Source organism: Anas platyrhynchos, chromosome Z, assembly GCF_047663525.1.
Source record: "Anas platyrhynchos isolate ZD024472 breed Pekin duck chromosome Z, IASCAAS_PekinDuck_T2T, whole genome shotgun sequence".
Taxonomy (NCBI): Eukaryota; Metazoa; Chordata; class Aves; order Anseriformes; family Anatidae; genus Anas; species Anas platyrhynchos.
The window spans coordinates 54,846,408-54,857,243 of record NC_092621.1 but is presented as its reverse complement, the minus strand read 5'-3'; the positions used below and the strand labels follow the sequence as shown (position 1 = coordinate 54,857,243).

The window sequence follows — 10,836 nt, the reverse complement described above, 5'->3', positions numbered from 1 at the left end:
AATAAGATAGCAGTAGCTTGTGTATTGGTTAGGTGTTCCCTGTGTTCTAAAGCCCTAAAGCAAACTGCTTCCTTTGTCGTGATGATTGCCAGTTTCTAAAGCACATGGGCAACATCTAGTGTTAGCTGATGGATACTGCATATTCTGGAGTCCATGAGTGGTTAAATATTTGAATCTTGCAAAACCAACGACTATGAAAGTTTCTATGAAAATCAGGCCCTCTTACCCCATGTCAAGATGGTATCCCAGAGATCAGTCAGACATTACTACAAAAGGCATGCTGTATATTTACTTGCTTTTTCTCAAAGCCTGAATTCTGGTAATGGTCAGCTCTATCGGCATCCTGTTTAGACTTAGCAATAAATAAACAATGAGAAGCCTTGGGAAAACAGGTCAAAGGAAGGGGATCAACTCAAAATGGATCTCTTTTAGATAAACAAATTTCTTATCCACACAAGTAATACCATGTTGGATAAGCTAGAATGAATGGCAAAGATACTGTCTTTCAGTCTGCAAATTCTAGAAAGTCTAGGTAGAGGAATGCCTCCTGCCTTTCTGGAGAGGGTTATTATTGGCCATATCCCAGTCTGCTATCCAGTGTGGGTCCAGCCTTTTCCTCGTGTTCCAGAACAATCAGTTGTCTAAGATTGTGAGAAACTTTTCCTTGTTCCAGCTGGGGGCAAAGAACTAAGACTAGGGGTAATATTTGGGACCCCAGAACTTTTACCTAGGCCTCAATACTGAGGCCATCTGTTCTGTCAGCAGCACATTATACCACCGGTGCTGACCCAACAACGCAGTCAGGCCAAACACCTTGTTTGCTAGTTTTATATTGCAGCTCTCTACACAAATACAGAAAAACATGATCTTTGCTGTTTGTTTCCAGGAGAAAATTACTGGGGATGGAGGAGGCAGGATGTGATCAATTGGTATAATTTTCCCCAGCAACAAAATGTGTTTGTATGGCCAGAGACTAACAGGTCATGATTACTATAGTCTATGGAGATACCTGCTCCCAGCTCGCACATCCCATATGCTGCCTGTGGGGCACCTGCACTTGCTCCATGTCCCGAGGGAGATTTATCCCTATGTCTGTTCTGGGATCCAGCCAGCAGCCACACTTACAGCAAGCCAGAGATGCTTTGCAAGCTGAAAATAAACTAAATTTGAGTTCCTGAGACACCATCAGCCTCCTGCTTCACACCACCTTAATGCAGCCCCTTTGGAACACTGGAAGATGCTGGTAGCTACAGCCACTGAAGGAGGTCAGATAACCTAACACTGTTAAGCGTCACACTAGTCATCTCTACAGCATCACCTGTGGTTTGCTGCATTTCTAAAGACAGAGATACAGTTTTATTTCTTGTTTTTAGCACCATGGACTTGCTTTCAGCAATGGAAGCTTTAAAGTATCTTTTAGAAAAGTATCTAAAGCTTTAAAGTATCTTTAGAAGCTTTTGAGTATCTTTTGCCCTGGACTTTGCTCTTGCTGTGACACAAATATGAACTGCCAGCATAAAAGTCACTTGTCAGGCTGTCATCTGCCATTCTTTTTAGAGAATGTCCTGTGTAGTAGGAGTTGTATGGGTATTTGTGTCTCTGTGCTTCATGAATGTAACCTGGTTAAGGACTTTTTCACTGCAAAGGAGGTAGTGATTAAAAGGGGAAGTGGTAAGTAAGAACACACAAAGACACAAACCTGTCAGGCAACACATAAAAGAGGTGATACCAATGATCAAAACTATCCAGTTACTAATTGATGGACAATTGAAATAAACTCCAGGGACAGTTTTGTAGAGAGCCACCTGGACTTTGTAACTGATAAGAGAAGGAAAACGAGAAACAAGAGGATTTGGGGGATTCTGTAGGACTATGCAAAATTTACAAAGGAACATTTAGCAGAAAGGGACTGGGGAAGAACAAAAGATGAGATATGCATAAAAGGGCATAAAAGGGGATGGTCACTTGAAAAGCATTGCCAACCATTATGCCTGTCTGACTGAGCCCTGGGCCCAGTCACTGCATTCTGTCCTATCTCCTCATTAAATTCTTTCATGACAATCTTTCTGCATGATCTTACTCTTACCTCATGTGTGTGTACATGTGTTGTAAGGACTAAATGTAAGCTGCTGGAGAGACCACAGTGAGAGGAGGCAAGGCCATCTGCTGAGGACAGGCCAGCCTGTGGTGCCAGTAACTGGAGCAAGTGGGAGTGAAAGCTACTGGAGTGGGTAGGGGTCTTGTCCACCAGCCACTGGGATGAAGACATCATGTTTGTCCTGAAAACCAGCTACCAGGAGGGACTGGGGAGAAGGAAGCAAGTGAGGGACTCATCTCCAGAGGCTGGCATGGGACTGTGCATCTCAGGTATGCGTGCGTGGTACCAGCTGCTGTGAAACAAGTAGAGTGCCTGTACCATCTTTACCAAAATTGGTGTGTGGGTGTGTGGGGACCAGCTGGTGAGTGGGAGGCCCTGGTTCTGATTCTCCAAGCTCTGGATCTTTCTGGAGGTAGTGGCCACTCATAACACCCTTTAATGCATGTCAGGAGATTTTAAGCCTAAACTCTTAACCCACCTCTTTATTTGGCTATTTGAAGGCTGATCTCAACATATCAGAGGAAATAAAACTCACTGAAACTTCCTTGATCTTCAATTTGCTAGTCTGGATTGAACTTTCATTCTTGCATATAGGAGGGGTCATGGAGTAATAGTTTCCCCAGGGAGATCTGGCAGGATGTTTGCAGCAAGACACAGGTGTTGTATGCATTATATTTTACTTAATAATAATGCATTATGTTTTACCACATAAAGAGCAGATTGTCTTTAAACATCTTGGGTTCTACAGTACACTTATTCTGAATTAGAAAGCAGAACCAAGGTATCAAGAAATGCAAATCCCCAAATTGCAAGAATGAAGAAATTTCAATACAAATTTGAGTTCTAATGAAGTTCAGGTGTAGGAAACTGAGTCAGATCTTGAAAAAATTACCAAAGGAAATGGTCAAGACTAAACAAGTAAAAAATTCACTAAAGAACTGGATATTTGGAGAATATTTAGCATGTTGCAACTAATTACCACTGGAATGTTGGAAAGGATATTAGAGTCTTTTTTAAAGCTGTAAACCAATCTCTGTATGTAGTTCATCATGACACTGGTTCCTGAGAAGACTACTGTATATTTCTTCACTGTACACACCTAACATTTTCCTGGATTACCTGCTCCTGCTCCTGTGTCCCAGGTGCTGAACTGTTGAGACAGAGTTGTCTGTTCTTCCATGAACAGCTTCATTTGCCTAATTTTCTCAATATGCATTGAGTTCTTTGACTGATCACATGCAACATTTTTAGTATTCCTAATACAACTGATTTTCCTCAAATCTGAGTTTTACTATGTAAAACAACTCCAGGATTATGGCTTTATCTCCCAGGCAGATAATGGACAACTGCATTCACAATAATGAATACATGAGAAATGTTGTGAGTGCAGTCAAATGGAGTACTTTTATTCTGTTTAAGCCCCACACATCTAAGTAATTCAAGCTTCAGGCTTGAAGAAACCCAATCAAACTTGAAGAGGCTCTCCTGCTGTGCATTTTCTGTCAGACTGTCAAAAAAAGTGAATGGATCCTAAATCATATTTGGCAATTTCGAGTGGCAAAGACTTCATATTTTCTTGCATCATTATGAATATGAAAAAACTTCTCACTCGTCCTGTGTCATCTTCTGGGGAACAGGATCCCTGCAAAGCTGTATAAAAATGATCATATTCCAATGTCCCAAGCAGCACAGCTGTGACAGTGAGCCATGTAATCTAAAGAGGGAGTACACACTGCTGCATAAAGTAACAGGAAGTGCTGGATGATATTTAAGAGAGTAACATTTCAGCATTCAGTCTAGCATGTAGGGAAAACAGCCTGTGGACACGCATGTCTCACAGTAGCCTGTATGTAGGTTGTCTTCAATGGAAATTCCTGAGTACCTCAGAGTGTGTGGGTGGTTTGCACAGTAGCAAAGTGTTTAAAAACTTTACAGACCCATGACAGATGGCTGTTTTACATGCCCTGCTAAATTACAGATGTGTAACATCTTTCCACCTTTCATGACAGGGTTGGAGCCTGATATTCAAGATTCTTGTTTCTCACAGCATTTCTGCTCCAGTTCTTTACAAGGCATTGTCAGTTTGATCCACTTAGCATAAAAGCTTATCTGCTTGGTTGCAGATAATTACCCAGTATGTTACCAATGTTCAGCACAAAGCTGAACATACCACTTAATCTTCCATGTGGAGCTGAGGCTATCAGAAGGTCTGAGAAAGTTGCCTTGCCTGCTAGCAAGCTCTGGGGTGTGCCACTAGTTCATAATAATTTATAATATTACACTATATTCACATCAGATGTACTCCTGCTATGTTTTCAAATACCATGTTCCAGATGGACTTGGCAGGTCACAACAATAACATAATGTGTGCCTGCAAGCAGCAGCACATCTATTGCAATGTAGTCTGAAAAGACAGGGGCATGTTTTCTTCTGTTGCTCACCTGAACATAATCAAAATATCCGATTTCTACCATTTCTTTAGTAGAGACTACCTCCTCTCACTGAACTCTACACAAACATTGATAAGACTATAGTCAATATTCACTAAATTAATCAGGGGCTTTAAATGTGCATTCAAACCTTTGGTTTCTAGAAGGTGGAAGAAGGAGATAAGCACTTTTATTTTGTTTATTTACTTATTTATTTTTTTTTTTTTTTTTTGACGTGTCCAGTACAGCCTGGTTAACAGCACAATTTCCCCATTAATCACAGGGCCAGAGCTGCTTTTTCTGTCTGTCTGTGTCTATACCACCTGGTGCAATTGCACAAAGGAAGCAGTAGCACCTACTCCTCCAGGAATCTGGCTGCAGCAGCAGCCTTCAGCCTGTATCTGTGCATCCCACAGTGCTGTCCTGAGACGATGTACAGTCAGCAGAACTACCGCAGATAGAGAAGATACTCCACAGTGTACGCTGCATCGTGTGTGCTAGTCCTGAACACTAGTCACTGTGAGCATGCAAGGTTTCAGTCATTCAGAGGGATGATTGTATTGCATGCATCTTTTGAGATATTCTGCCACTACTTGATAGCTTCAAACGTGCCTCAGGAATGTTTACATGTTGGATGTTTACAATGGCTATCAAATGCACAGTACAGAAATGTCTGCAGGGAGGCACCGGTCCCACAGTTGGGTGAGCTGCCCAGGCAGGCGCTGGTAACCACAGTCCTCTTAAGTCCTGTTTGCCCTTTGCTTAGGAAGTGTTTTAATATTCCATGTACCCTAAACAGGTAAGGAGTATCTCCCCTCATTTAACTTCCACTGCGTGCTAGGGCCTGGTGGAGCTGTGGCTTCAAATCACTTCCAGGAGAGTGCTGAAAATGAATACTCTTAGCTCCAGAGCTACCTGGCAGCAAAAGGGTGTTAGCTCTGCTTCTTGTTTGCAGGGGACCCCAGAAGTAGATCCCACAGTGGGTGCCTACATCTTGAAGGCAGTTGCCCTGACCTTGTGCTGAAACTGCCTAAAATTCCACAAACTAATTCAGAGCCGGAGGGGGGGGAAGTGGGGGAGGAAGGGACTGGCAGAGGGAAGAAGAGGATTAAAGAGAAACAAGATGTTGCACATACAGTGACATTTGTCAGGAAACAAAGGCAAAATACATTTGTGCTTTTGTGTTGTTGGTTTTGTTGTTGTTGTTGTTGTTGTCAGCTGCATAAACATATAGTGACTTGAAGGGAGCGGTGCTAAAACAAAAACAAAACAAAAAAAAAGAGATAATGCACAAACCACCTGTAGTCATTTGTCACAAGCATCAGACAGGAAGCTGTGAGCGCACTGTATTTATCATCCCGGCTATTCAATTACTTATGCACCTACTGACAAATGATATGAAGACACACACAAACAACGTTTTAAAATTCAAAGCTCTGCTTTTGTTTCATTTTGTTTTGCTTTTCAGTGTAGAAGGAGGGAATTAACTCTTCATTTTGTTTGTTTGTTTTTTTTTACCTGTAGGATTAAGTGACTTCAGATCCAAGTTTTATGATCAAAGGTAATTTACCCATAATTTTACCCATAGCCAAACAGAGTGTTTGTAGATTCGAGGCTTTCTGAACTGTCTGATGCCCAGTTTCCTGGATACCAACAGGAAACAGCTACTTGCCTGAGATCAGGAAAACCTAGCTCTTCCATAAGGTATGGCTGAACAGTCGTACCACAGGTATCTCCTGAGCGGTCTTCAAAGAATAAATGCTGAACCACAGAATCACAGAATCATCTAGGTTGGAAGAGACCTTAAGGTCATCGAGTCCAACCTCTGACCTAACACTAAGACTCCCCACTAAACCATATCCCTAAGCTCTACATCTAAACGTCTTTTAAAGACCTCCAGGGATGGTGACTCCACCACTCCCCTGGGCAACCCACTCCAATGCCTCACAACCCTATCGGTAAAGAAGTTCTTCCTAACATCCAACCTAAACCTCCCCTGGCGCAACTTAAGCCCATTCCCCCTCGTCCTGTCACCAGGCACGTGGGAGAACAGGCCAACCCCCACCTCGCTACAGCCTCCTTTGAGGTACCTGTAGAGAGCAATAAGGTCGCCCCTGAGCCTCCTTTTCTCCAGGCTGAACAATCCCAGCTTCCTCAGCCGCTCCTCGTAGGACTTGTTCTCTAGGCCCCTCACCAGCTTCGTCGCCCTTCTCTGGACTCGCTTGAGCACCTCGATGTCCTTCTTGTAGCGAGGGGCCCAAAACTGAACACAGTACTCGAGGAGTGGCCTCACCAGAGCTGAGTACAGGGGGACGATCACCTCCCTAGCCCTGCTGGCCACACTGCTTCTTATGCAAGCCAGGATGCTGTTGGCCTTCTTGGCCACCTGAGCACACTGCTGGCTCATATTCAGCTGACTGTTAACCATCACTCCCAGGTCCTTCTCTGCCTGGCAGCTCTCCAATCACTCATCTCCCAGCCTGTAGCTCTGCTTGGGGTTATTGCGCCCCAGGTGCAGGACTCGGCACTTGGCCTTGTTGAACTTCATGCAGTTGACCTCAGCCCATCGGTGCAGCCTATCCAGATCCTCCTGCAGAGCTATCCTACCCTCCAGCAGATCGACACATGCGCATAGCTCGGTGTCATCTGCAAACTTACTGAGGGTGCACTCAATGCCCTCATCCAGATCATCAATGAAGATATTAAAGAGGACCGGCCCCAGTACTGAGCCCTGGGGAATGCCACTAGTGACCGGCCTCCAGCTGGATTTGACTCCATTCACCACAACTCTTTGGGCCCGGCTGTCCAGCCCAGTTCCAGTGGCCAGTTTCTAACCCAACGAAGCGTGCGCCTGTCCAAACCACAAGCAGCCAGTTTCTTGAGGAGAATGCTGTGGGAAACGGTATCAAAAGCCTTGCTGAAGTCAAGGTAGACCACATCCACAGCCTTTCCTTCATCCACCAAGCGTGTCACTTTGTCATAGAAGGAGATCAGGCTCGTCAAGCAGGACCTGCCTTCCATAAACCCATGCTGACTGGGCCTGATCGCCTGCTTGCCCTGCAAGTGCCGTGTGATGACTCTCAAGAGGATCTGCTCCAAGAGCTTCCCTGGCACTGAGGTCAAACTGACAGGCCTGTAGTTCCCTGGGTCTGCACTCCGGCCCTTCTTGTAGATGGGCGTCACGTTTTCTACCCACCAGTCAACTGGGACCTCCCCCGATAGCCAGGACTGCCGATAAATGATGGAAAGCGGCTTGGCCAGCTCCTCTGTCTGTTCTCTCAGTACCTTCGGCTGGATCCCATCCGGCCCCATCGACTTGCATACATCCAAGTGCTGTAGCAGGTTGCCAAACATTTCTTCGTGGATAGTGAGGGCCACATCCTGCTCCCCATCCCCTTCCACCAGCTCAGGGTACTGGGTATCCAGAGAACAACCGGTATTGCCGCTAAAGACTGAGGCAAAGAAGGCATTAAGCACCTCTGCCTTTTCCTCATCTTTTGTAACAAGGTTTCCCCCTGCATCCAGTAAAGGATGGAGATTCTCCTCAGTCCTCCGTTTTGCACTGATGTATTTGTAAAAACATTTGTTCTTGTCTTTTAGACTTTTTGTTGATCCTTGTGCTTTTGTTTCCCTTCTATCCAGCCTGAACCTGGCCAGTTCCATCTGATGCCACTGCCCCTCCCTCTCCCACCAGGCACTGCTGTGAGGAGCCAGGCCCTGTTTCCTTGATGCCTTCCCCAAAGGCACCAGAGCGTGCTGTTAGGTGCCCCTAAACCTCTTCTGAGCCATGCTGAGCCAGCCCTGGTTGCCTTCTCCTGCCCAGGACCCTACAAAGGACACAGTGCCTGGGCGAGGCCTGATGGGTGCTGAGCAGAGGGCACCATCAGCCCTGCTCTCCCCAGCGAGTAAAGACAGACGGGAGAAAGTCCCCGGGAGCAAGCAGAGGGCTGACTTCCACCCAGCGTGGGAGGAAGCACGGGAGCCCAGAGGGCAGGCCAGCAGTGCTGGGGCATGGGCAGGACTGGAGGGACTGTGTGGTGCAGCCTGAGAGGCAGGCCCGAGCTGTGATCGAACGGACCCTCCTGCTGTATGTGCTTGAAGACACATGGCGTAGCCAAGGTGACCGGGACGGGGCCCTGGGAAGGCACAGCCAGGGACCCCGGCCTGCTGGGAAACACCAGTGCCACGGACAAGACAAAAGTTGGGGGGCATGGAGTGGACACGAGCATTGCGGGAGGCTCAGAATTTGGGGCCAGAGAGCTGCCGAGGTGAGGATGGGCCCTTGGGATACCTCCTACGGGTGGCTGGTGGCGTCTCCAAGCGATGGACTGTGACGTCTGTGAGCAATGGATTGTGACTGCGTGGCCCTCGCTGCTCATATGCGGGCGCAGAGTCCCACCGCGCCGGCTAGTGCCCGCACTCCGGCTGAGCGGTTGCGTGAGGTCTGGAGTGAGGAGCGAGGTTGGCCTTGGTGCTGGTGTCGTGCCCTGGGAGTTGCTGCAGCAGCTCTCAGTGCCCTTCCCAGAGTCATCAGAGCTTCTTCCACGGCCCTGCGTCGTTCGGGCCGTCGGGAGACCCAGGAGGAGCGCTCGCAGCAGCAGAGGTAAGCGCGGTGGGGACACCTTGCCCTGGGCCCTGGGCAGCTGGAAGGCTTTCCTCCTCTGGGGACCTGCACAGCTCTTGCAGCTGCCCCCACAGCAGCCGATGACCGTGGCCTCTTCTCTGCCTTTTGCAGCGTGACAGCTGCTGGTGCAGCAGCAGTGAGGAGGAGCAGCCCCTCATCCCCTGCTCCACGCAGCCCACTGCAGCAGCTGGAGAGCATGGCCACGGCGCTGGAGAGCCGCTGCCCCATTTGCCTTGACACCTGGGACAACGTGGGCTACGTGATGCCATGTCTCCACCAGTTCTGCTTCCGATGCATCCAGCAGTGGGTGGAGAGCAAGCCCGAGTGCCCCCTCTGCAAGAGGAGGGTCAGCTCCATCGTGCACTCGGTGCGGGCAGACAACGAATTTAAGGAGGTCGTCATCCCAGCGCCGGCAGAAGCGTCTCTCATCACCCAGCCGGCTGGGAGAGCTCGTGGCCGCGCAGCCACCACCGACCCCCGTCACCGTCCTGCAGCACCACCATCAGCTGCAGGGCCGGCTCTTGTGGGAGGCCTCCAGCCTGAAGTTTGGGCCTCCCTTTTGCGGGACCACCCAACTCTCATCCGTCCCGTGCTGCCCTGGCTGCGCCAGGAGCTGAGGCGCATCCATGGGGCTGACCACGCGGAGGCGCAAATGGTGGAAGACCTCCTCACCTCCGCCGTGGGCCTCCTGGGGCTGGATGAAGATCGCCTGGTGCAGCTGATGCAGCTTTCCATGCCGGAGCACGCAGCCACCTTTGTGCACCGGCTCATCGGCATCACCGTGCAGCGGTGCAGCTGGGTGGCCCACCGCCTGCTGGGCCTGGAGGGCTCCCGTGCTGCCATGGGACAGGCAGGCAGCCCCGCAGCTGCCCCCAGGCCTTCTGCCTCCCGAGAGGGGCCTCCTGGTGCTGGTGCAGAGCCCTCCAACAGCGCTGCTGGAGCCAGCACAGACGAACTTGCGGGCAGCTCCAGTGTTACCCTTCAAGGGAGTCGCAGCCAGCCCCCCTCCAGCGCGGTTCCTGTCCCCAGGAACCAAGAAGCGCCCCAGGAGGAGACACCGGAGGCTGTGCCTGGAGCCTCCACAGCAGACCAGGGCAGGGACCATCCCCAAAGGGGGCCCCGGCGAGCCCCGAAGAGGAGGGCCCCCACCTCGCAGGCCTCTTCTCCAGCAGCCAAGAAGAGGCCACCCCGCCGGCAACACTAGGGCAGCGCCCCAGGTGCTGGCCACAACAGGGCCGGGCCAGCGGGTGGGGCACACGGAAGGCCCTCAGGACATAAAACTATACAATGTAGAAAATAAATCATATTTATATAAAGTCTCAGTGCAGCTAACAATGTATTTGGTGTCGCCATCCCCAGCCCTACTGCCATCTCCCCCTCTTCCTGCTGCTGTGCCCACCGCCTCCTGGCGTGCCCGCTGTGAGGTGTGGTGGGGTTGGGGCACGGCGATGCTGCCCTTGGCCAGGAGGGCTGGGGTGTTTGTCTCGGCGCTCCCCTCCCCTCCCCAGGTGCCCGGCCCCACTGCTGTGCTCCCCCTGACAGCGCGTGCTGCCCAGCCGCAGGCCTGCAGCTCTGCAGCTGCTCCCAGCGGGAGGTTTGGTGCCAGGGGGTGCCTGGGTTCAACAAGTCCAAGCACCAGGTGCTGCACCTGTGCTCACTCACGAGAGCAGAGCAGAGGGGGACAA

At 49.6% G+C, this 10,836-nt stretch overlaps 1 protein-coding gene across 1 annotated transcript; it reads left to right on the top strand.

The window, feature by feature from the left end:
* The first annotated feature begins 2,083 nt into the window (after positions 1 to 2,083).
* LOC119714353 (uncharacterized) lies at positions 2,084 to 10,355 on the top strand. Its single transcript, XM_072031393.1, has 3 exons — positions 2,084 to 2,367; positions 8,170 to 9,130; positions 9,263 to 10,355. Exons 2-3 carry the CDS (start codon positions 8,874 to 8,876, stop codon positions 10,353 to 10,355), a joined length of 1,350 nt encoding a protein of 449 aa, XP_071887494.1. The 5' UTR covers positions 2,084 to 2,367; positions 8,170 to 8,873.
* Positions 10,356 to 10,836: the final 481 nt, after the last annotated feature.